Here is a 24291-nt window from a genome sequence, read left to right as displayed (position 1 = left end):
CCGTGGTTTCCCATTTTCACACCAGGCAAACGTTGGGGCTGTACCTTAATTAAGGCCACGGCTGCTTCCTTCCCATTCCTAAGCCTTTCCTATCCCATCACTGCCGTAAGACATATCTGTGCCGGTACGATGTAAAGCAAAAAAACAAACAAAAACTGTCGACTAAGGTATCGCAACCCTGACAGAAAAGTCTCTGGCCTTCCAGGTTGGGGTTTGCACATAGGTTTAACAGCTCGATTGCATAAAAAAAGGTTGTTACGATTATCTCACATTTGCCTCGGATAAATAAGAATAGATATCAAAATATGATGATCCTGCAATGAAAATCAGCTTTACGAATAGGAACTTGGAATGTCAGAACCCTGTATAAACCTGGATCCTTCAAAATCCTCAGTCAACAGCTGGAGAAGTATAGAGTGGGAATTGCTGCAATTCAAGAGACTAGATTATTAGGTAATGGTATACAGGACATGAAGAATTATACACTTTTAAGTATGGTAAAGAAACTGGACCCCACGAATTTGGTACTGCATTTTGTGTCCAAAATTCAGTAGTGGAAGGCCTTCAAAGACACCTTTATGGGAGAAGCCAAAAACCTATGTGGAGTTACAAGTTCTATCAAAAGAGAAAAGGAGACACCATGGTGGAATGATAGAGTGAAAACAGTGTGAAAGAAAGAAACCAAATAAAGAAGGCACTGGACAAGGAAAAACAAAAACAGGGACAAGAACAAAATGAGCAAGAAATACAAAGACTTCAAGGAGTATACAGGAACAAGAAACTTGCTGTAAAGAACATTGTAAGGGAAGAAAAAGAGAAGAAATGGAATGAGTTTGCAGACAAACTGGAAGAGGACAGTAGAGGAAATATGAAATTGCTACACAGAGTAGTGAAAAACAAGCGAAGGGATCAAGAGACCATAAAGGCAATAGAACGTGATGATGGAACTCTGGCACAAGAAGAGGAAGAAATTAAACAAAAACTCAAGATCTACTTCGAAAAGCTGCTGAATGGAGATACAGAAAACATAACAATGGATAGAGGAGAGCCAAGTCGAGGAACCACAACTGAACCACCAATTACATGGCTTGAGGTTGAAAATGTGCTCAAGAGCATGAAGAAAGGAAAGGCAGTAGGCATAGATGAACTAAGTGCAGATATGCTGAAAGCAGTGGGAATTCCAGGAATCCAATGGCTCTACAGACTGCTCAACAAGATATGGGAGGAAAATACTATTCCTGAGAACTGGAAGATGGGCATCATTGTACCTCTGTTCAAGAAAGGAAGCCGACGAAAATGTACTAATTACCGTGGTATCACACTACTGTCTCATGTCCTGAAAATATTGGAAAAAGTAATAGAGACCAGAATCAGAGATGTGGAACCAATTTTGGAAGAAGAGCAGTATGGTTTCAGACCAGGAAGGTCAACTACTGACCTTATATTTGCAATTAGGATGCTAATGGAAAAATACTGGGAGAAGAACAAGCCTTTATTTCTAATATTTTTGGACACTGAGAAAGCATACGACAGTGTACCAAGGGAAAGAATTTGGCAATGCATGAAAGAACTTCAAGTGCGAGACAGCCTCATAGACAAAGTGAAAATGTTGTATGGTGGGAATAGAAGCTGCATTCACGTAGGATGTGGTTTGTCGGACTGGTTTGAAGCAAAGAGAGGAGTGCAGCAGGGCGGCTCATTGTCACCACTTCTATTTATTATTGTAATGGATGTAGTAATGAAATCTATTAAAAGGAAAGAACATGGAGATATCAAAGCCTTCACATTTGCAGATGATGTTGCGATCTGGAGTGACTCGAAGAGGAATTGGGAGAGAGAATGCAAAACTGGAATGAGGAGTTTAAGAAATATGGTTTAAACATCAGCAAAACCAAGACGGTAGTGATGAAAGTGTATGGGGAAGGAGCAGAACCAAAAGTCATGTTAAATGAAGCCCAACTGGATAGCTATTTTTTGCTAGTTGCTTTACGTCGCACCGACTCAGATAGGTCTTATGGCGACGATGGGACAGGGAAGGGCTAGGAGTGGGAAGGAAGCGGCCGTGGCCTTAATTAAGGTACAGCCCCAGCATTTGCCTGGTGTGAAAATGGGAAACCACGGAAAACCATTTTCAGGGCTGCCGACAGTGGGGTTCGAACCTACTATCTCCCGAATACTGGATACTGGCCGCACTTACAACTGGATAGCGTTCCAGTTTTCAAATACTTGGGTAGCGTTATATCAAATGACAACCTAGCAAAACATGAGGTGAACAATCGAATCAATAAGGCAACACAATTTTACCACCAGGTAAGACACCTGCTCTGGGATGAGCAAATACCCATGAAAACAAAAATGACATTGTACAAGTCCTATTATACACCAATTCTTACATACAGTCTCGAAACCACAACACTGACCAATAGAGATAATTCCAAACTTCAGGCAGCTGAAATGAAATTCCTACGCACTATGATCCAGAAAACCAGGAAAGACAGGATTAGGAATGAGAAAATTAGAGAAGAAGTACGAATAGATGATTCTCTCCTCAATAAGATTCAGATAACAAGACTGAAGTGGTTTGGTCACATGAAGAGGATGCCAGTAAACAGAACTGCAAGGAAGGAATTTGATAGAAAAGTAGAAGGAAGATGAGCCATGGGAAGGCCACAAAGGAAATGGATAGATTTAGTTAAGAACGATGTACTGCTGAGAGGTCATGATTGGGAAAAGTTGGTGGAGGAAGAATGGTACAAGGACAGGACGAGATGGAGGAGGCTCATATACCATACCCGGGAAACTGGAGATGGTTTAGGATGATGATGATGATAATGATGTCAGTGCTGTCCTTTGAACATGTGAATGAAAGCCTATGCTATTTGAAGGTACATTCTAAATGGTTTAACATATCACTGGCGAACTGCTATGCCCCCACAAACGACAAGGATGATCACGTTAAAGACTCCTTTTATGAGGATTTGTTAGAACTGTGGACTAAATTACCCAAACATGATGTCAAAATTATTTTGGGTGATTTCAATGCAAAAGTTGGAAAGGAAGAAATTTTTGTGCCAACAATAGGAAGGGAAAGTCTGCGTGGCAAAAGCAATGATAATGCCATTAGACTAATCAATTTCACTACACCCACAAACATGAATGTGTGGAGTACCACTTTCGCACATAAACAAATACATAAGGAAACATGGTATTTGTGTGACAATATGACTGCCTATCAGATAGATCATGTACTAATTGATACCATGCATAGAAGCTCCATAACTGATATCAGAGCTTACAGAGGAACTGAGATAGGATCTGATCAGAATATGATAATTTCTTCTGTTAAAATTAAGTTGAAAACCTCTTGTAAGTCACAGACTGAGGAAAGATGCAAAGTTGACACTGAGAAACTGAAGATAAAGTATGTGCAAACAAATTTGATTTATTCTGGGAGAAGATCCTATAGAAGACATTGATGAAACAAATGACAAAGTTTGTGAACGAATGTTGAATAATGCAAAACAAATCATGACAACAGTAGCAAAGAAAGTGATACCAAAAGGTGTTTGTAAGAAAAAGAAATCGTTCAATGAGGCATGTCAAGACGCAGTTAATGAAGTGGCAATTTGGTGTAATAAGTGGCTGAAGTCTAATAACAATGTAGATGGAGAAAAACAGAAAGAATGTAGTAAATTAATTCGTAGAAAGAAAAAAGTCTACCTGAGACAACAAATAGAATCAATCCAAAATGACTACAGAAACAGGAACATTCGCAAATGCATGGAACTGTCAACACAATTAAAAAAGGATGTAATTGCTCATCAGGACAAATTATTAAATTACTGTAAGCAATACTTTGATTCCTTGCTGAACTGTGATAATCCAGCAACCTGTATTGGTAAACCATCTAGTTTCCCATCAGAAGAACAAATACCAGAGCCATCATATCAAGAGGTATTACAATATATTATACGTTTTAAAAAGAATAAAGCTTCAGGTAGTGACAACATTTCTGCTGAGCTTATTCAATATGGTGGAGAAAGATTACATAAATACATATATAAGATCATTCTAAGGATATGGCACAATGAAGTTATTCCGAAAGAATGGCAGGAATCACTTATTGTCCCAATTCATAAAGAAGGGGATAAGGAAGAACTTCAAAATTATCGCGGCATATCTCTTGTAAACACGGCCTACAAAATTCTGTCTTATTCTTTTACAGCGTTTAAAACCATTTGCTGAAAATGTTATTGGGGACTATCAAAATGGTTTTTGTAGAAACAGATCCACTACAGACAACATATTTGCAATTAAGACTATTAATAAGGTGTGGGAACACATGTAGTCTGTTCACTATCCCTTTATAGATTTCTTCAAAGCATGTGATTCAATCCATAGAGAAGGCCTATGGAACATCACGATGGAGTTTGACTTTCCCATAAAATTAATTAACATGTGCAAGCTGTGTATGGATGGTAATGTTAGCTGTTTTGCTCAAAGGCAGAAAATCAAGTTCCTTCCAGAATAAAACTGGTCTGAGACAAGGGGATGCATTATCTCCTCTTCTATTCAACATTGCACTGGAGAAGATTATCAGGAAATTAGCTCTTGAACCTGCTGGCATCATATTGGAGAGACAACATAAAGTCCTTGCATATGCGGATGATATTGTTCTTATTGGCCGCAATGAATTAGAAATTAGGCAGTTATTTGTGGAGCTAGAGGAAATGGCAGCAAAAACTGGCTTCCGGGTAAATGATAAGAAGACATTACATGGTTGTACAGAGACCGAATCATGAGGAGGTTGGCAGACTGCCTTTGAAGATTGGGAAATATCTATTTAAAATAATTCCTTGGTGTATTAATTGATGAGCAAAACCAAAGGCAACAGGAATACCAAGCTAGAATTAAGAATGCAAATCAGGCATTTTACTCTATGAGCCCTATATTAGGCTTCAAGTTTTTAACAAGGAATGCAAAAACGATTATCTACAATACAATCATTCGACCAGTACTTCTGTATGGTTCCAAGACATGGAGTATAACCAAGAAAGAGCTGCAGCAGCAGTTACAAGTCTTTGAGAACAAAGTTTATAGAAAAATATTTGGCTCATGGTTCAATCCTATCTCTCAAAGCTGGCAGAAAATATCTAATTATGAGATTTACACCCTCTCTGAACACCACACTATAATGGGTGTGATAGAATCCGACAGACTGTGCTGGGCTGGACATGTACAGAGGATGCAGGATAACAGAGCACCAGTAGATCTATACAAGGGATCTCTTAATGGGAAAGACCTTCAGGAAGACCCCGAAGCACCTGGAAGAAGGAGATCAACAAGATATGTCGGACCCTCCAAACTGATAACTGGGAAGAGCAAGCTCAAGATCGAAAAGGATGGAAGAGGTTTGCGAGATTGGCGTGGGAACTTCATGTCCCTCAGAAGCTCACGGAGTGAGTGAGTGAGTAAGCGAGTGATTATGATGATGATGATGATAAAATAATAATAATACATGATAATTATTCATGCAGTGCCAACCTTCATCACCGCTGTCTTATAACAGGTATAGAAAGAACTGACCTTTGAGCTCAGGGCACGAAGTGCTATGGGCACAAGCATGTGGCAAAACTAGAACCAAAGCCACCGGTGCCCAGTTTTCACAACACTGGTGTAATTCACAATCACAACCCTTTGGATTTCGAATAAGTTTTCTTTAATTTTTCATTTGTGTTTTAAGCTGCAATGACACATACAGGCCTTATAGTGATTTGATAAGACAGGGCAAGAATTAGGAAGGAAGTGACTGTGGCTTTAATTTGCCTGCTGGGAAAATGGGAAACAGTGGAAATCCATCTTCAGGGTTACTGACAGTGGGACTCGAACCCACTATCTTCACCAGCATAACCAATAGAGCTGTGCCCCAAAACGCATAGCCAACTCACTTCATCTCTCTTAAGTGTTTACCATCATATTATTGTTTGCTCTCCATCTCACTGTTGAGGTCTTCACAGTCGCTCACAATCATGCAACTTATTTACTACTCTATACAGTATATCATCATCTGCAAAAAACCTTATCTCAGATTCCAGTTCTTTACTCATAGCATTAATATATACCTAAGAAAATATGATGGTCCAGTAATACTACCTTGCAGGACACCCCCTCCCCCACTTATAATCGTTACATTCATCCGCTCTTTAGCGTCGTCCAATATATCTCATTTTGTCAGCAGTCCCCAATGATCTATCTCATCTGTATAAAATGGTTGACATGAATACACTTAGAATCTACCTTATCTGTGTGAAATGGTTGACGTGAATACGCTTAGAAATGGATATTAGAGTCATCTAATACATGGGAATGATAATTTATTTGGGAACATAACTTTCTTCACTTGAATTATTGTGATGAGTGATTTGAGTATCAATGGAAGGAGATGTAGAGGATGAGAATACCATAATATGTCTTCATATCGATTATATGAAGAGATATTTATTTTCAGCACTATTGTTCTTTTATTTCAGGTAGATAATTACTGCACATTACATATAATCCTCAGTGATTTGTTATACATAGATGTACCTGCATTTCTTTTTCAGCTTGAACTATGTGAGATTGGAGGAATGACCTGATATGAGAGTTTCAAAGCATGTTTGAAATATGTAGTTGTCCTTTCAGGCTTTCAACATTGTTTGATTTTTTGGTTGCTTTATCCACTCAGGCAACTAATTAATATTTTACATTGTTTAACAGGATTGTTTTCATTTTCTTTGAAAGAGAGGAATAATATGAAGGGATGTAGGAACTGTCACCTAAGATCAATGTCATGCATGGAAAAAGAAAAAATTAAGCCTATACCATGATAATGCTTGTATTGTACATCCTACTAAATTGTAAATTTATATGGTTGGTAATTTTAATTGGAATTTGATGAATTTAAATATTTGAGAGATATTTAAATTAATTTCCATGTTTACAAACAGAGGAAAAGTGGTAGTCAACAGTCTTCATTGTTAGGTTCATTATTGACGTGGTTGTGCAGTTTGGAACTGGTGATTTTTGCGAACAATAACAAATCAACCTTCCTACTATTATTAGGGAGTACCTTGTCTTAATCATTTGACTGAAATTCTGAATGCCCTCCCATGCTGTAATATTTATTATATTATTCCTGAACCTTGAGTAAATGTGATAAAATCCTTTCAACTGCTTCGAATCTTTGTCTTATTTCATTTACCTAGTTCGTTTCTACCCATCCTACCTAACTTTTTTTATTTTTTATATCCCATAATATTATGTTTAGGCAGCGACCAGGAGAAGAGAGAGATGTATGTGTATATACCCAGTATCCATCAACCACACCACACCCATGAGGTGTTATCTTTGACATGGGTGGCAGCCGGAGCAGAAGAACACGAAGAGAACGGGTATAATACTCCTTATCAATCCCAGTTCCACATCAATTTCTTCTAAGCCCCCGACAAGCTCATTTCTGCTCCCCAGTTTCATCAAGAGAGCGAGTATCAACATTCATTGTGGCGTCATCTTGACAGATTTTCAGCCTTCATGTGGAAGTGTAGGATATATACTGTATTTCTCTGAATCCAAGACGTTTTTTCTCAAAATCTTGAGTGAAAAATTACAGGTCGTCTTGCATTCGCGACCTAACAGTAATGATCACCACTGGCAGCTACCATGGTAACCACGCTGCTTCCCTTCATCACCCACGCCCCCAAAACTCACTGACCATCAACATCCATGTATTTATGAAACATCGCTAGCCATGGCAGTCGACTGTACTGTGCCTCTCTGTGTAACATCACAGGTTCTTGGGAAATAGTGAAGAGAGGCTAAAACAAGCTATCAAGGAAAAAGATTTTCACAAAGCAAGAAACAGAAAGCCTCATCATCAAAAATCCCAAACTCCCCACACTAAGAGCACTCCCCACAATACACAAACAGTTGTGCCCCATTAAACCACTAGTAAATTTTAAAGATGCGCCAAGTCACAATTTAAGCAAACAACTAAATGTAATTCTAAAAGAGAAAATTTCACTTAAAGAAGACAGATCAATTAAAAACAGTCTAGAATTAATTAAAGAACTAAGTAAATTTGAAATCATAGAGATCACCCGTATGATATCCTTTGACATCACCAATATCTACACCAACATACCAATAGAATCCATTAAAATTATCGAAAATCTCCTTAAAGAAAACACTTCTCCACAAGGAACCAAAGAAATTATTAGCCTTCTTAGAAAAACACTACACCAAAATTGTTTTGCATTCAACGACAAAATCTATTGCCAAAAGGAAGGGTTAGCCATGGGCTCACCATTATCATTTTTCTGAATAACTTCGAAAACATCTTCTTAATGGGCCAGCATGGAAAAGGAATCTTACACTGGAGCAGAAACGTGGATGACGTCATATGCATATATGAAAATGACATCACTAATGCACACCAACACGCTAAACTCTTTACACAGGTCCATCAGTTTCACAATGGAGCCAGAAACTAACAAGAAAATAAACTATTTAGACATCACAATCAACAGGAGTAATGACAACCTATCTTACAAAGTATACAGAAAGCCCACTCAGACGTCGCACACTATTGACAACAAGTCGAACCACCCATACACATACAAAATAGCGGGACTGAATACAATGATACACAGAGCTATTTCCATACCAATGAGCACAACAGATTTCAATGAAGAGGTACAAATCATTAAACAAACCGCGAGAGAAACAACCACCCTCCAAGCACAGTAGATAAACTATTAAAATAAACATAAGAAAAATTACCGGGAAACCACCACGCATGACAAGAAAAATACATGGTTCTCAACTACGTTAACAATAACACATACAAGGTGCTAATATTTTCAAGAAACAAGGTTTAAAAGTAGCCTTTAGAACGAATAACACACTACAGAGACACATCAGCAAGTGCAACCTAAACAAATAGGACCCAATCTCAAAGTCAGGAATATATGAACTAAAGTGTCAAGAACCTAACTGCAATGAGACATATATAGGTCAAATGAAATGATTTCCACACAAGATACAAAGAACACAAAAACGCGGTCAGATATAATCAGCATTCAGCCTACGGGGAACACATTTATGATTGTTCACACCATTTCACAGACATCAATACTGATCTAAAAATTTTACTCATCGAAAATAAAAGTAAATCTTTGAATATAAAGGAAGCCATAGAAATTTACATCGCAAAAAATGCTAATGTAACTAACCTATATAACCATACACATTTACAAAATTCCCCCCTCTTTGCCCTTCTCACATAACATCTGTACAAAACTTTCTCATTAAATTAGCCTTTTTCTTAATAATAACATTTAATATTTAGTCTCTATTTCAATTCCCTACTTTATTAACCAAAAATCTTTACTTTGCATTCATCCATATTAGATAAAAGTACATTATAACATGAAGTAGGTCAATAAACTTCTCTACTCTCCCCTCTCCAATGTTTAAGGAAGTTTCCACAGCACTCCACTTGTTTCGTCCTACTCCCCCCTCCCCTCTCCATGGTACAGTGTACTCGCCTCTATCATCCAATAGGAGAGATCCACAACGCTCCACAAGGCCCCTCCCCTCTCCGCAAGCAGTGCTCTTTGCCCAAAACTTTCCATAGCCACAGTCCTGAAATAGTGTTTGGTGACAACGGACTTAGCATCGGCAGTCTAGATAAGTACGTAAGTTTTCCATTATATTAATACTTGTATATTTATTTTATTTTTGTCATTACTGGTTCATGTTATCACTAAACTCTCTATCATTGACAAGTTTACACACGTAAACAATACTGTACATATATAAGCAGGTTTTAAGTGATTTGTTAGAATCTGAGGATGTTCTTGTAGAACAAAACATGTCATTCTTTGTATATTAGTGTGTATTTTACAGGTATGTTTACAGTGTTATAATTTATATTGTAATTGCTGTGTGTTTGACAGACTGGAAAGTTTTTATTACATTTAAGTAAGTCGACACTGGAAAATATGGCTTCATTCTTAACAAGTTGTATATGGACAGGAAGAAGTGGAAGAGGCTCATTAACAGTCCTGGGAAACTGGAACTGTACAATGACGATGATGATGACTGACATAATTACATATTCTTAATATAACAGCACATAGTTTGAAATTTGAATAACCTTGAACAAAATCAGTTTGGCTGTTCTTTGGACAGTACTTGCCAGTAGAAAAAATATGCTATTTTCAATTCTGAGTAGCAGCATTATTCTTCTTCATCTTTAAAAGTCCTTCACAGTTTAGAATACAGTGGTCCATTCCTCCATGACTTACAGTACATGAACTTGTTCGAAAAGCAATTCCTTCACTGAATTCTGCTCTAGGTGAAACTGGAGGAACAACTGAATGCAAATAAGAAAAATGGTGTTATTTGTATGGAGGAATAAAGAAGATCCAATCAATTAGTCAGTACTTCAGTGGTATTAGAGTATCATTGCCACATGAACATTCTAAACTTCTGGCAATGCCAGATATACACTGTCCAATCACATCAGTTGACAAAGAAACATCAGCTTATAAACTAAACAACGAAGTGCATAAAATGAAGTGATCTTAAGCATATATTCCTTTAATTTTAAGAATATATTTACCACAATTTTAGTGAATAAAGATTACAGGTTCTTTACTTTGGTGATGAGATAGTTAACTTACCGGTCAGAGCAATAAACAGACGCAGGATATCGTTTGTACCCTCAAAAATTCGGAAGATTCTGATGTCCCTAAGAACTCTCTCAAGACCACAGTCCCTCATATAGCCCATTCCTCCCAAAATTTGAATTGCCTCATCTGTGACAGTCCATGCAGCCTCAGATGCAAACACCTTGAATAAAGGAAGAGAAAGTATTTCAGTGACCACAAGAAGACAAGAATAACAGGATATATAAAAACTAAGCAAACTTGCTTATTTAGGAGCTAACGACAGGTGAGAGGAGAGAAGGACAAACATACACAAAAGGACAAAGACAATCTCCACAATGTCCTTTAGATACGACTCTCTTCATCAAACCCAATTCTTTACATTAATTTCTTCTCAGGCCCCGACGAGCTCATTTCAGCTTCCTGACTTCACCAGAAGGGTGGCCTTCAACAGTCATTGATGGTCCATCTTGACAGATTATCTTCAAGCAGGAGTGTAAATTAAGGTCAATAAACAAAAGAAAAGGGAAAAGAGAAAAAAATATAAAGGTAAATACAGGAGGTAGAAACATGATAAGTACAAAAAGAAAACAGGTTCTCAACAGGTCAATATAGGTATTGGAAAAAACAAGTCAATCAAGTCCTTTATAAGAAAGACAGGAGCATGAATAGCAACATAATGACAGGTAAGAGTGGGAAGAGGGAGCAGTAGAACAAATTAGACAAAGACAATCTTCACACCTTCGAATAGATTGGCTCTCTCCCCACCAATACCAGCTTTTCTTCATCCATTCCTTTCACTCTGTAACAAGCTTGTTTCTTTTCACTTTACAAAAGAAAATATTTATAAAATCCTCCTATCAATACAATTCAAGTCATCTGTTAGATGAAGCAAAGTCTATACATGTTTCAGCCTAATCTCAAGGCCATCTTCAGTAGTAAAACAATTGTTACATAATATACAAACAAATCAAAAAACGTAATGATGTGAAGTGACAGTGATCATGATAAGTGAGTTAAAAACACATTGAGGTGCAAAGTCCTCTCGTCTAATAGATCTTGCTTGTTTCTCCTTTCAGGTTCATCAGGAGGCAGGTACAGGCATGGTATAAAGATGTGGATATTGTCCTTGTCTTGTTGCTTGCTGTTTAAAGGGCCTAACATCTAGGTCATCAGCCCAATTGTCCTCGTTCTTTAGTGTTTTCATGTGTGTCCTCCTTTCTTCTTCCCACTCTGACTTGCCATCATGTTTATCCTATTCACAATAGTGGTGATTAGAAATTAGAAGTGGGTGGGGGGGGGGCATAAAATGTTATAAACAACAAAAAGTATCTGGGTTTAAGGAATATAGTGGGAGGAGAGGGAAGGAGGGTGTGCGCGAGGTATTTATTCAAAACTGAAACAATCACTACAAAATAGTAAGGTTTTTGATGCTCTATGAGCAAATTTTGCCAGAGATGAAAAGAATGACATCTACCAACTAAAGTGCAGTAATTATAGATTTTTGAGATTTTGTTTCAATATCTATATATATAAAATAAGAGTTTTGTCTGTAGATTGCTCAGAATTTAAAAAGAATGGTATTCCTGTATCAGTCATGTCCACAGTAACAAGCAAATGCACTTTTTAGTTTTCCGTAATTTCTGTCTGTCTGTATGTATGTATGTACACGCATCACGAGGAAACGGCTGAAGAGAATTTAATGAAAAGCGGTATGTAGTGTCCGGGAATCAGTCGCTACAATCATTTCTCATGCTGAGAGAAATGGTAGTTTAGGGGAAGGCCTAAAATTTAATTCTCAAATATTTATATTATTAGTGGTCCTATCGTAATGAAAATCGGCATGCAAAGTCGAGAAATAAGTCACTACAATCTAGGCCATAAATAATCTTATTCACGCTGAAAGAAATGGTAGTCTAGGGGAAGACCTAAACTTATATTCTCAAATTTTTGTGTTATTAGTGGTCCTATCTTAATGAAAATCGGTATGCAAAGTCGGGAAATAAGTCGCTACAATCTAGGCCATAAATAATTTTATTCACGCTGAGTGGAATGATAGTTTAGGGGACGGTCTAAAATTTAATTCTCAAATATTTGTGTTATTAGTGGCCCTATCGACAAATACTACATGTTTAAATACTACATTACTGAAGTTACATAGTATTAAATTTCCGATCATTTATGTCTTATACAGTTTTAACGTACCGCCTATGATAAAAGAGATATTCAACAATTTGGATTTTTGTTGATAAGTCCATATCAGCGAGAAAATGGGTAAACAGAATTTAATGAAAATAGTTATGTAAAGTCGGGGAATAAGGAACTACAGTCTACTCTATAAATACTTGTAATTCCGTAAGACGCCCTAATATCACAGAGTCGAGAGAAAACTAAACGTGAAGGCCTACAATACAGAAAGCTCATAACATTGAACAACAATAACATTACATTGACCATTGTTTGTTGTGCCTTCTGTTGCCAGTCACGTCCGATAGATGGGACTGTTGCTGTATACCGAGTATGTTTTTAAAATTTGCTTTACGTCGCACCGACAGAGATAGATATTATGGCGACGATGGGATAGGAAAGGGCTGGGAGAGGAAAGGAAGCGGCCCTGGCGTTAATTACAGTACAGCCCCAGCATTTGCCTGATATGAAAATGGGAGACCACGGAAAACCATCTTCAGGGCTGTCGACAGTTGTTTTCGAACCCACTACCTCCCAGATGCAAACTCACAGCTGCGCACCTCTAACCAAACGGCCAACTCTGCCAGTCGTACCGATTGTAACAGCCTGCTTGAATATTGGCAGGAAGTAATTGGAGAGTGAAATAACGTTCTTCTTTAGCATGCTACTCCTCTGGTTCATAAATTTTCTGATTCTACTGGTACGTAACACACCGGTTCCTCATAGCATTCGAGTTATTCAATCCCTACCCTGAGGCACTGATTGGAATGAGCAGTGTGTATATTTAACGGAACAATGGCAGAGGAGTGTTCACGGCTGTCTGCGGCCTGGTCATTTCAGCTCTGGAACTTTGGACTGTTAGATCGGCGTCTTAGTGCTGTTCGTTAAAAGTTAGAAGATGTGCGGCTTTTCATTTGAGCGAGTATTTTATACGATACCATTGCTTTTAATCCCTACATTCCTACTGACGTTTTTGTAATGGCCTAAGTTAACTGTAGTTAGGAAAACCAAAAAGACAGTCTTTCTGAGAATCCTGTAGTGAAGCACGGGTACATCAGCTAGTTATACAATAAAACTTTCACCAAAGGAGCAATATTACACATGTATTATAATTAAATAGATGTACGGCGTAATTTATATTTTAAAAATATTTATGAAAACTACGGCCATTCTATCCGATCGATTTCCTTCATTTTTTTAAAACTGAAAGGTATTCATGCACAGATTTGTCATCAGGTACTATAAATCACTTAACTTCCGCCTTCCTCAAATTATTTGATTTTTCAATTTTTTTGTCTCTTTGAAGCAATCATATCTTTGGTTCTAATTGAGGTACGGAGTTTGTTTTGGCCTAAGAACACTCAGTTGATCAAGCTCTTTCATTTCAGCTCTTAACTATTCAAATTGGTTGATTCTGAGGAAAGTTATGAGTGCACATTCAATTTGATGTCTCATTTCTTCAACAGTTTTTCTCATTGAAGCAACCAGATATTTCGTTCTAATTGAGGTACGCAGTTCGTTTTGGTCTAAAAACACTCAGTGGATCAAGCTCTTTTTTTTTTGAGGTAATAACTACTTAAATTGGTAGATTCTGAGAAAAGTTATGAGTACATTTGTCTCCGTGATGAAGATTTTTGAAGGACTTTTCAACAGTTCGGCGCGTAGTGTTGTTCCAAGGAACGTTTAATTCAATTTCTTTGTGTGATGTATTTTCAAGTGTTTTGTTGACATAATATTACATTCTATTACCTCAGCAGATCATGTGCTTTATTTCATTAACTCGAAACTTTGCAAATAGATCCGTGAGGATAGTAACGGACAACACTATACTTACATTGCGGGCGGAGCCAGCGGGAAACTGCTAGTTATATAATTAAAAATCTTTTAGTATTTGACTACACACTAAGAAACTGCCAGACTAACGAATGCACGCAGCCAGCAGCTGAATCATACTTGTGTCCATGATGCTGGCAAAAATATACCCCTGCTACCCTTCCCCACAGCACATGTTACACGCTACTGAGCAAGTCTCCACTACTTCCTGTGGTAATCCTCAAATACAGTTAGACACGGACAAACAACATTTTGTGCATATTTCCGCTAAGAATTTTGTTAATACCGTATTTACTCATGTATTAGAGCCCCCCCCCCTTTTTTTCCCACTTTTACAGCCCGAAAAGTAAGGGGGGTTCAATATGCGACAACCTCAAATTTTGTGCAGTGAACACATGGCTTCTAGGCTATAAAGAGCTATAAATTATACATGTAAATATTCTACACTATTCTTTAACAAACTTATGAATGTATTTGAGTTATATTGGCTATTTTCATTAGAAGGCAGTATTTCAAAATGTAAAAAGACAATAGATGGTCAACACGACTTTTAGGCCAACAGTCAGTTTTAGTTACTCATATCACATAATTCGTTTCATCTCATTAATTCCTTTGATTAGGTTAAAGTCAGGAGGGGCATACCGTTGTAAAAACTTTTTACGAAGATTCGTCTCACTTCATATTCGACCCCTTAGAGAAAAGGGATAAGGGTATCGTATTATCATATTATGCAATATTGATACGAAAGAACTTTATGGCGAGTCATTTGTCCCTGTCAGTTGAGCATTAAGCCTACCACACAGTAAATTTGAGTGTACCTAATCACTGCTTTCATTTGAATTATCGTCTTGTGCCACCAATTTCCCTGCTACTGGTATGTCATCATTCCAAATGACATCATCTTCACTGCCATCTAGTCAGCATCTAGAGCATTCGAGGTTCCATCTTTTTTGAAACTTTTAAAGATAGTTTTATTCCTGACTATAGAGTCCAAACAGTGAGAATCTATTCCAAAATGGTTTCTGGAGATGGTCTCTGATATTCCCAGTTTGTGTATGTGTAGCAGAAGCCACTTCTTTTGTGGTAGAAAGCATGCCAAACAACCAGCTGATAACTAGCGTATGCTACGAGTTGTTCTTCCGAATGTAATACATAGTGACTGGAAGCGTTCTTTGGATAACTGCTGCTGCTGCTGAAAGCCAAACCCTTATTTTTAATATATTTCACGCTTGTTCTCCACCTTTATCACATTAGGATTAACCGAAACAGATGTAAATGAGATAGGAGATACCACACTGTTTAGGTTAGGTATGCTATCAAGTGCCCACATAGTGTCAGAAGTTCCACAACGGGAAGATTAAAAATAAATAACAGGAAAGTTTGCCGCATTTATGGATATCTACAGGAGTGGTGGTATTGCGTTTTATTATCATAATATTTAATTTCATACGATCGTTGCTTCCAATTTTTTATTAACGCATAGTATGTTTTGTTTGGTGTCTCCGAAAATCGTTAAATGGGGACGTGAAATTTATATTATTATTATTATTATTATTATTATTATTATTAGTGAGGTACGTTGGTGAGTAAAACAATCGTATGACTGGATTATTTTTATCAAATTTTAAACCTATTTCTCTCCGAAAATCCTATATTGGCCCGAGTTACGAGATATTCAAAGATCACTTTGTTAATGATCTCGCCTGCTAAATTAATAACAACAATAATGAATATTTCATAACTAAATTAAACTTGTTTCCTTATCCCGAGGTGGTGCAGTTCTTTTTAGGCAGGCCCCCAGTGGAAGAGTGTTGTATGTACCATTTTTACCGCATATCAACCTTCCTGCCATTCGTAAATCTCTGGCAATACGGTACCAAGAATCAAACTCAAGATTCCCGAGAACGGCAGGTAATTGTGCTAACCCTTCGTTGGCAGACATTCTTAACTACACGAAACTATTCACCTATTTGTGCGACATCATCAGAGGTGCAGTAGGCCTACTGCTACGGAGGCAGACATTTCTTAACTACGAAACACAGATGTACCGCATGACTTTGACACGTGTTTTCATTGCGAGTGTCGTACCACAGACATATGGACGAAACTATTCACAAATTGTGTGATGTCATCAGAGCTGCTGTAAGGCTTGTAGCCGCTTCAAAGTGGAATCGTCGTCGTTCTCCGATGAATTACGTTACGGGGTCTTGTATGCAAGATTTATTTGTTTTCATTTTTTTCGTCTCGAAAAGCCAAGGGGGGTCTAATATATGAGTAAATACGGTAATTAAAGAAATTGAAGGAAAAAATTAGCTGATAAGACAACGGGGTTTAGAAAAATTGCTTTATTTTTTATTTTTTATATTTCTGTAATTCCTGGTTTCAGGCAGCTAAACTGGAATAAAAATGTAATTTTTCCTCCACAAAGCGGGGGAGGGAGGGCGACTTCCCCCCTCCTAATTGCCGCCACTGCCTATTTGTGTCCTATGTTTATGACAAATAGAGAAAGAACTTACTTTAGAAATTGCAGCCTCCAGCTGGTAGTCCACAGAGCCTCTGTCCATGTTACCACTGACCATATATGCCAGAGATTCTGTCACATACTGGAGCATTGCCATTCGAGCCAACTTTTCTTGGATTGTTCCATAGGATTCAATTCGCCGACCAAACTGAACTCTTGTCGTCGCATGTTCCACAGCTTTCTTGATGGCGGCACGCATAGTGCCAGACAGGGTGGCTGACATTCCAAACCTTCCATTGTTCAAGATGTTCATAGCTACCTGTTACAGGAAAATTTACATGTCAGTTACTTCAACACATTCATTACAGGTGAATGTATATCTGTGACATGGGAGTAGAGTGATGTGGAAGAGGAGGAAACTGTATGTGAACTCATTCAAACTGTACAAGACTTGTTCAGAAAATAACCAAACTTAAATTAGAACACAATAATGGTTCCCGGTGAGTGGTGCTGTAAAGCAACATCCCTCCTAAATAACTAGCTACTGTATTTGATGCACCTTTCTGAAAGAGTCATAGCTCAGCACCTGTTAGTTTTATAGAGTGTAGTGCATGCATTGTAACTGTCAAGTCAGCTGAATATTACAAGTAGTACATCAACATTTGTTTCTGCTTTAAACTGGGAAAAATGTTTACAAATATACACACCGATGCAGAAAAAATTCACTGGGACCAAAGAAAGTCATTAAGTCAGGTTGAACATAAAAGTGTTCTGGAGTCTTTTTTCTTGACATCAACGTCCACAACGCCCCCCGGACCCTCTCCTATATTGTCAACATTCCAGAAACATTCCCTTTGCCGCCCCTACTTGCGCTTAATCACATAGCACACGACACGAGCAGACACACTTGTTGTGCTGCAGTCACCGTGCCAAGTACACAGCCGTTTAGGTGAGTCGGCTTCATGAATATTTGATTCAATCAGGTTTTTAACATTTTTTCTTGCTTTCTATTAGCATTGGGCTTTTATCATTACAGGATTGTATTGAACTGAGAGGCTATGCCCACTTAACAACATCAGGGCAAACAATCACAGTTCCAACCATTAGATGTACAACATAAGAACTACCTTTCCACACATCAATAAACTTCAGAAGACGGCGCAGTTTAGCAATTGAATGAACACAACAAGTCTTTTATCCAATAAATGGCTAGCAATGCATCTGTGAAATGAACATTTTAACATTATAAGACTTAATTCAGCTCTAATTTTTCAATTTTAAGATTGTATTTGAACTCAATTTTTATGAGTGTATAGAATAATAGCCATCACAGAATACTGAAAGACAACTCATCACTCAGAGATGAGATTTTACATTTTTGACTCACAAGGGTTATCTTGTTGTAAATTAGAGTTTTTAAACTTAACATTATATATTAAGGAGTTAATTATATCAATGTGTTATTTTATATTGTTATATCTCCAAGTTTTTCTTCACTTATTATGCAGCTGATGATGGTGCCTAAATGAGCACCAGAACTAGTTTTGCAATAAAATATATGTTGTAAAAACCATCTAATAACAGTGTATTTGTATTGAACAAGGTGGAACCTACAAGATTTTTATTTCAATTGTGATCTCAGTTCAATACGGGCAAATAAGATGAAGTTCCCCACGTTCAATGCTTTTGATTCATTCACAAATTTTCTGGCATCCTCCCTCCCTATAGGAGTACGGTACATAAATTAGTAAAGAAGTTCCGCACCACTGGGTCCATTCTCAACAAGAAATCACGCAGGAAATGAACCGTTTTAACAGAGGAAAAGCTTGACGAAATAGGAGCTCCCTTGGAAAGAACTCCAACAAAATCCCTGTTGCATCTCGCTGTACAAGCTAATGTGTCATTATCTTCTGTCCACAAAGCAACAAAACTGTTAAAAGCAAAACCGCACAAACCCACCCCTACCCTATATTTAAGAGGACCTGACAGTTTCGCTAGGGCTTGGTGTTGTAACTGGTTGCTTCAGTCAGTTGACCCAGAACTTATTTTATAGTGATGAAGCATGGCTACACTTCAGTGGCTATGTAAATAGTCAAAACAATCGCTATTGGTGTGCAGAAAATCTCCACCAGCTGTATGTCCATCCACTTCATGATGTAAAGATAAGAGTGTAGTGCGCAATAAGTGCTCGCAGAATTACAGGGCCTATAATTTTCCGTGAAACAATAAATGCTGATCGATATATAGACCTCATTCTCAGCCATTCTTTCAAGAGCTGACGGAAGAAGAAACGAGTAATGGTTACTTCATGCAAGATAATGCGACGGCACACACTGCTAATTTGTCTATGGAGGTAATGATATAGATGTTGATTCCCATAGGGAATCTGAAATATTTGTCCCAAATGAGTAACCAGGAATGAGTTAGCTGGAAAATTGATAATGTCCAATAATGGACCATTTATATTGGTACTATGGAGATAATAGGGAATTTTTTGAAGATCGTGTGTTTAATTATCCCCCTAGATCTCCTGATTTAAATTCCTGTGATTATTACCTGTGAGGGATGCTGAAGAGAAAAGTGTATGTGAACAACCCTCACACAAGAGAAGAACTACAAAAGAACATTACACAAGTTATTTCGAACATCACACGGGCTGAGATTCGCCGAGTGTCTACAAACCTATTTACGTGGTGTCAGGCGTGTTTGACAGCTGAGGGACAACATTTTGAACATCAAATATAATGCAAGCTAGGTTTAAGACTAATAGTTTGAACTGACACTAGGAACACGATGAAGACCCAGTGCGGTGGATTTGGTCAAAACTAGCAAAAAACTGCCAGGAACTGGACCCGGGCCTCTTACAGACAACAAACATATAAGAGACGCAAAGAAATAAAAATATAACAGTAATAAGGGCAAGAACATAAATTTATTATGGAGAGAAAATACAAAAAAAAAGGTTGCATAGGTAAAACAAGAGGGCCCAAAATCAAATAGCTAATATTAATGATATGTGGCCCATAATCAAAATACACCAGACTCATTGATTACAGCACCTTCACACAAGCTTACCCTCACAAAAGACGTGAAAAAAAGTTTGGAATAAGGACTTGGCATCTATATTAAATGATTGAAGAATATGAATTCAGGTGGGTACAAAACATTTCTTTGTAGCACATCGGGTCTAAACAGTCATAAGTTTAGGGAGTAACAGCACCTAATCATAACATTCTCCCTTTCAATTCCTCAGATAAGACATAAAACTCTCAACAATAAAAAATCATGTCCCCCGAGAATACAATATCGTTAAGTAAAAGAGCTTAAAATGGGAGAAAAGGGAAGGGTGCACCGAGCTCATAAAATTCAAGCAGAGAGAAAAAGGGAAAAGGGGCGGTTACCATGGTTTCACACAAAACAACTAAAATAACATAGAAGGCGCCCAGCAAAGAATACAACAAATTAAAGTAGAAAACAGGTAAGGAAAGCCAATGATGGCAATGTGAAACGAACAATAAATAAGTCAATTAGACACAAAAGGTATCACGGACCCAAACGTCAGAACCACCCACGCTCACACAGAGACCAAGGGGTTAGGTCGCAGAAACAAAGGGACTTATAAGAATGTCAACGCACAGCACATAACAAAATAAACAACCGCTCTCGAGCTCAGACAGTATGAACCAGAAAGTGGTCCATCTTAAAGAGACGGAGTGTCTCCAACACCAAAACACACAGAAGCAGGCAAATCGCGTAGTTAGCTTGAATTCATACCAGGTCATGAAGTGGACGTGAATTATACAGAACACACGATAAAATAATACAACATGAGCTCAAGCGGAATGTTAATGAAGCGACATGAGAAAAAGGTCTCTGCCGGCACACAGCAATCACACACACACACATACACATATGAATCCATGTTACCTTCTATTCTCAAAATAAACATAGTGGATCAGTAAAGGAAAATCAAAGTTAACACACGAGTAAATTAGAAAAACACGTAATGAGGGAAGCCTTTCTAACCCAACCATGGTGAGCACAAAACGAAGCAATAATAAAACCAAGAGAAGATTAAAGAAAACTAAATACCTCAATTATATAAGCAATTCACATTCTCGAAAGGCCGAGATGTGTACAGACATAATGAATCTGTTAAAATATCTTTTATATGCCACGAAGGCGACTTGGAAATCCAATCCTTCCATCTTCTCAAGTCAAAAACTCCCCACACAACCAACCAGAAAGATAACCCAACAAGACGGGGCAGAAAAGAAATGCTTTGACCTATGCTAACGTATGAGATGCCATCTACCGGAATAAGGAAAGATTACATAGTGTAACAACACATGATGGGAAAGAGTAATGGTTCATAGATACAAGAGTTTGCTAGGAACGTGCAGACTTCAGAAAAGGCAAACGTACCATAAAATGATATGGTGCAGTTGAAGTTTCACTAGAAATGGATTTCTATAAGTGTAAACTGTTGTGAGTAGTGGGGAGGAAAAGTGTGGATTATACCAGCTAGCGCGGAGTGTTGCTGCACCAGCCGTGCCATGCACTGAGTGGTGCTGTGGAGCAAGAAAAAAAAAGACCCTGTACAAATATAATATTATGGAGTCCTATCATGGTGAGGTGGTAAATACCAAAATATCTGGTTGTGTTGTCTGAGCATACCAGCAGGGCAGATGTTTTCAGGATGAAATTAATATTGTGAGTTGCATAAAACTACACTGGAAGTGGCAGCTGAATCACATGGTATATGGAGTCACTAAATCTTATATAATAGTTGAAGGCTGTTGTGCAATATTAGAGTGATATATATATATGTCAGGAGCCTGTAGGTAGCACCACTACCTTTGGTGTGATGCACTTCTCTCTGGCGCTACCAGATGGCCTTCGGATGTCGCCTGGCAGCTCGGTGTGAGAGGGAGAGGGAGAGGGAGGGTGAGGTGGACATGCCCTGGACATAAGGGACGGAGACATTATGTTTACTTGAGTGTTAGTGGCAGCGTAGCCCTGCATTGTGCAGCTTAGTCCTGCACCAGTGTATTAACTACCTATAGGCCTACAGCATGTATTGATTGTTCACATGACAATGTTTAATATAGTTACTGAAGTTTACCGTTGTTTATATTATCCCTTCTTGCATCCTGTGAGAGAACCAGCCTCATGGCAATACAGTCCACTTCACAATACTAAAATAATTATTCAAGTTTATTCATGGCCATCACGGGCCGGATGCATAGAAGGTGTACTTTAAAATTAACGGATTGTGCATACTGTGAACTAAATGTAGTTTCGAGAGTGTTGTGACTGTGATACAATATACGCTTGTGCATATCGGCCAGTCGTTCGAACGTGTGTTGGAAGCAGCCATCTTGCGGCGTGACGTCACATTCATTGCGCTAACACTGGATCCAGCACCATTGCGAGTTCATCAGCAGAATCAACAATTGGTAAGCTCAGTTCATATACTTCCTTTCATTTGTCAAATCCTTGCACACAATGGATCCCGATATTAGAAAGTCATTAATAAAGAAGCGTGGAATCGCGAAATCGAAGGTAACCAACATAAAGAAATATACCGATTCTTTAACTGGTCATATTGATAAATTCAGTGTTAAGGTTAGACTTGATGCTTTACAACAAGCGTGGCAGGACTATACTGTCGTGCAAGATCAACTAGAAATAGAAGATGACGACTCCCAACATCATGAGAGGGATAGGGAACAATTCTCAGAGGTGTATTATGATCTGCAGGCTCATATGACGAGATTAATCGAAGATCAAGAGGGCAGTATTTTTCCACCAAGTTTACATTCTATGGGCTCAGGCAGGGCTAATGTAAAACTGCCGCCTATAAGGGTGCCTGTGTTTAATAACAATATTATTGACTTCAGACATTTTTATGACACATTCAATTCCTTGGTGATCAATAATGACACTATAGATAAGATTCAGAAATATTATTATTTATTGTCAGCAGTATCAGGTGAAGCACATAAATTAATTGAGAACTTGCCGGTCACTGCTGACAATTTCGATATTGCCTGGAATCTGATCTGTGAGAGATATGACAATCCACGCTTAGTAGCCAGTACACATATAAAGGCATTGTTATCTCCGCCAGCAACAAATAAGGATTGCCCACATTCCCTACGCATGTTATTAAGTCATTGTAAGGGTCATTTAAATGCCATTGAAGCACTAAAATTGTCAACTCCACTACATGAACTAATCATTTCACAGCTGTATTTAGATAAGGTTGATGCCAATACTAGGAAGGACTGGGAACTCATGTTATCAGCAAAACAATCTCCATCACTCGACGAATTTCTACAATTCTTAGAGAAAAGGTGTCATGCCTTAGAATTAATTAAATCTAACATGCCTAGCATTATCCAACAAGAGAAAACAAAACCTAGATTAAACAGAGATACTAAACACAGCTACGTTTCAAATAACAATGCATGTGTAGCCTGTAAGCTCTCTCATCCTATCTATAAATGTGGAAGATTTAGGGACATTACTGTTCAAGAAAGGTTAGACATTGTTAAGGAACATCAACTGTGTTTCAATTGCTTGGCTAGTGGGCACAATGCTGTTAATTGTCCATCAGGTAATGTGTGCCGTCAGTGTGGCAAGGCACATCATACACTTGTCCATCAGCACCATACACAGTCTGCCATGCCAGTAAGTGCCGAGAATAGTACGGAGTCGGATTCGTCACAAGGCTCACACGAAGGATTCGGTTCCTATTGTTCCTTTAAACCTAAGGCTTCTGCTCATGTATTGCTTGCTACAGCCGTTGTCATGGTCCGTAATCAGTTGGGACAACTTCAAAAATGCAGAGCTCTTCTAGACTCTGCATCACAAACTAATTTCATCACAGAATCCTTAGTTCAGAAGCTCCGGTTGAAGAAGTCTCGCATATCTTTTCCAATCCAAGGGATTAATGAGGTAATGTCCGAGTCGAAACACTCAGTATCTCTGCATTTACAGTCTACTGCAAGCAATTACAAGGCAACAGTCACTTGCGCTGTACTACCACGTATTACGGGAGACATGCCATCTGTGAAGCTTTGCTATGATGAT

At 38.1% G+C, this 24291-nt stretch overlaps 1 protein-coding gene across 1 annotated transcript in view; it reads right to left on the bottom strand.

Annotated features, from left to right (window-relative positions):
* LOC136878927 (very long-chain specific acyl-CoA dehydrogenase, mitochondrial) overlaps positions 1-24291 on the bottom strand; it is a 142638-nt gene that overhangs the window by 26433 nt on the left and 91914 nt on the right. Inside the window, exons 7-8 of the mRNA XM_067152545.2 lie at positions 17249-17512; positions 10728-10896 (exon numbers count right to left, since the gene is read on the bottom strand). Of these exons, the coding sequence (XP_067008646.2) occupies positions 10728-10896; positions 17249-17512 (433 nt within the window). The remainder of the gene's footprint in view (positions 1-10727; positions 10897-17248; positions 17513-24291) is intronic.

This window comes from Anabrus simplex, chromosome 8, assembly GCF_040414725.1.
Source record: "Anabrus simplex isolate iqAnaSimp1 chromosome 8, ASM4041472v1, whole genome shotgun sequence".
In the NCBI taxonomy this organism is placed as follows: Eukaryota; Metazoa; Arthropoda; class Insecta; order Orthoptera; family Tettigoniidae; genus Anabrus; species Anabrus simplex.
The sequence above is the reverse complement of the archived record's forward strand: the minus strand, read 5'-3'. Positions and strand labels throughout refer to the sequence as shown.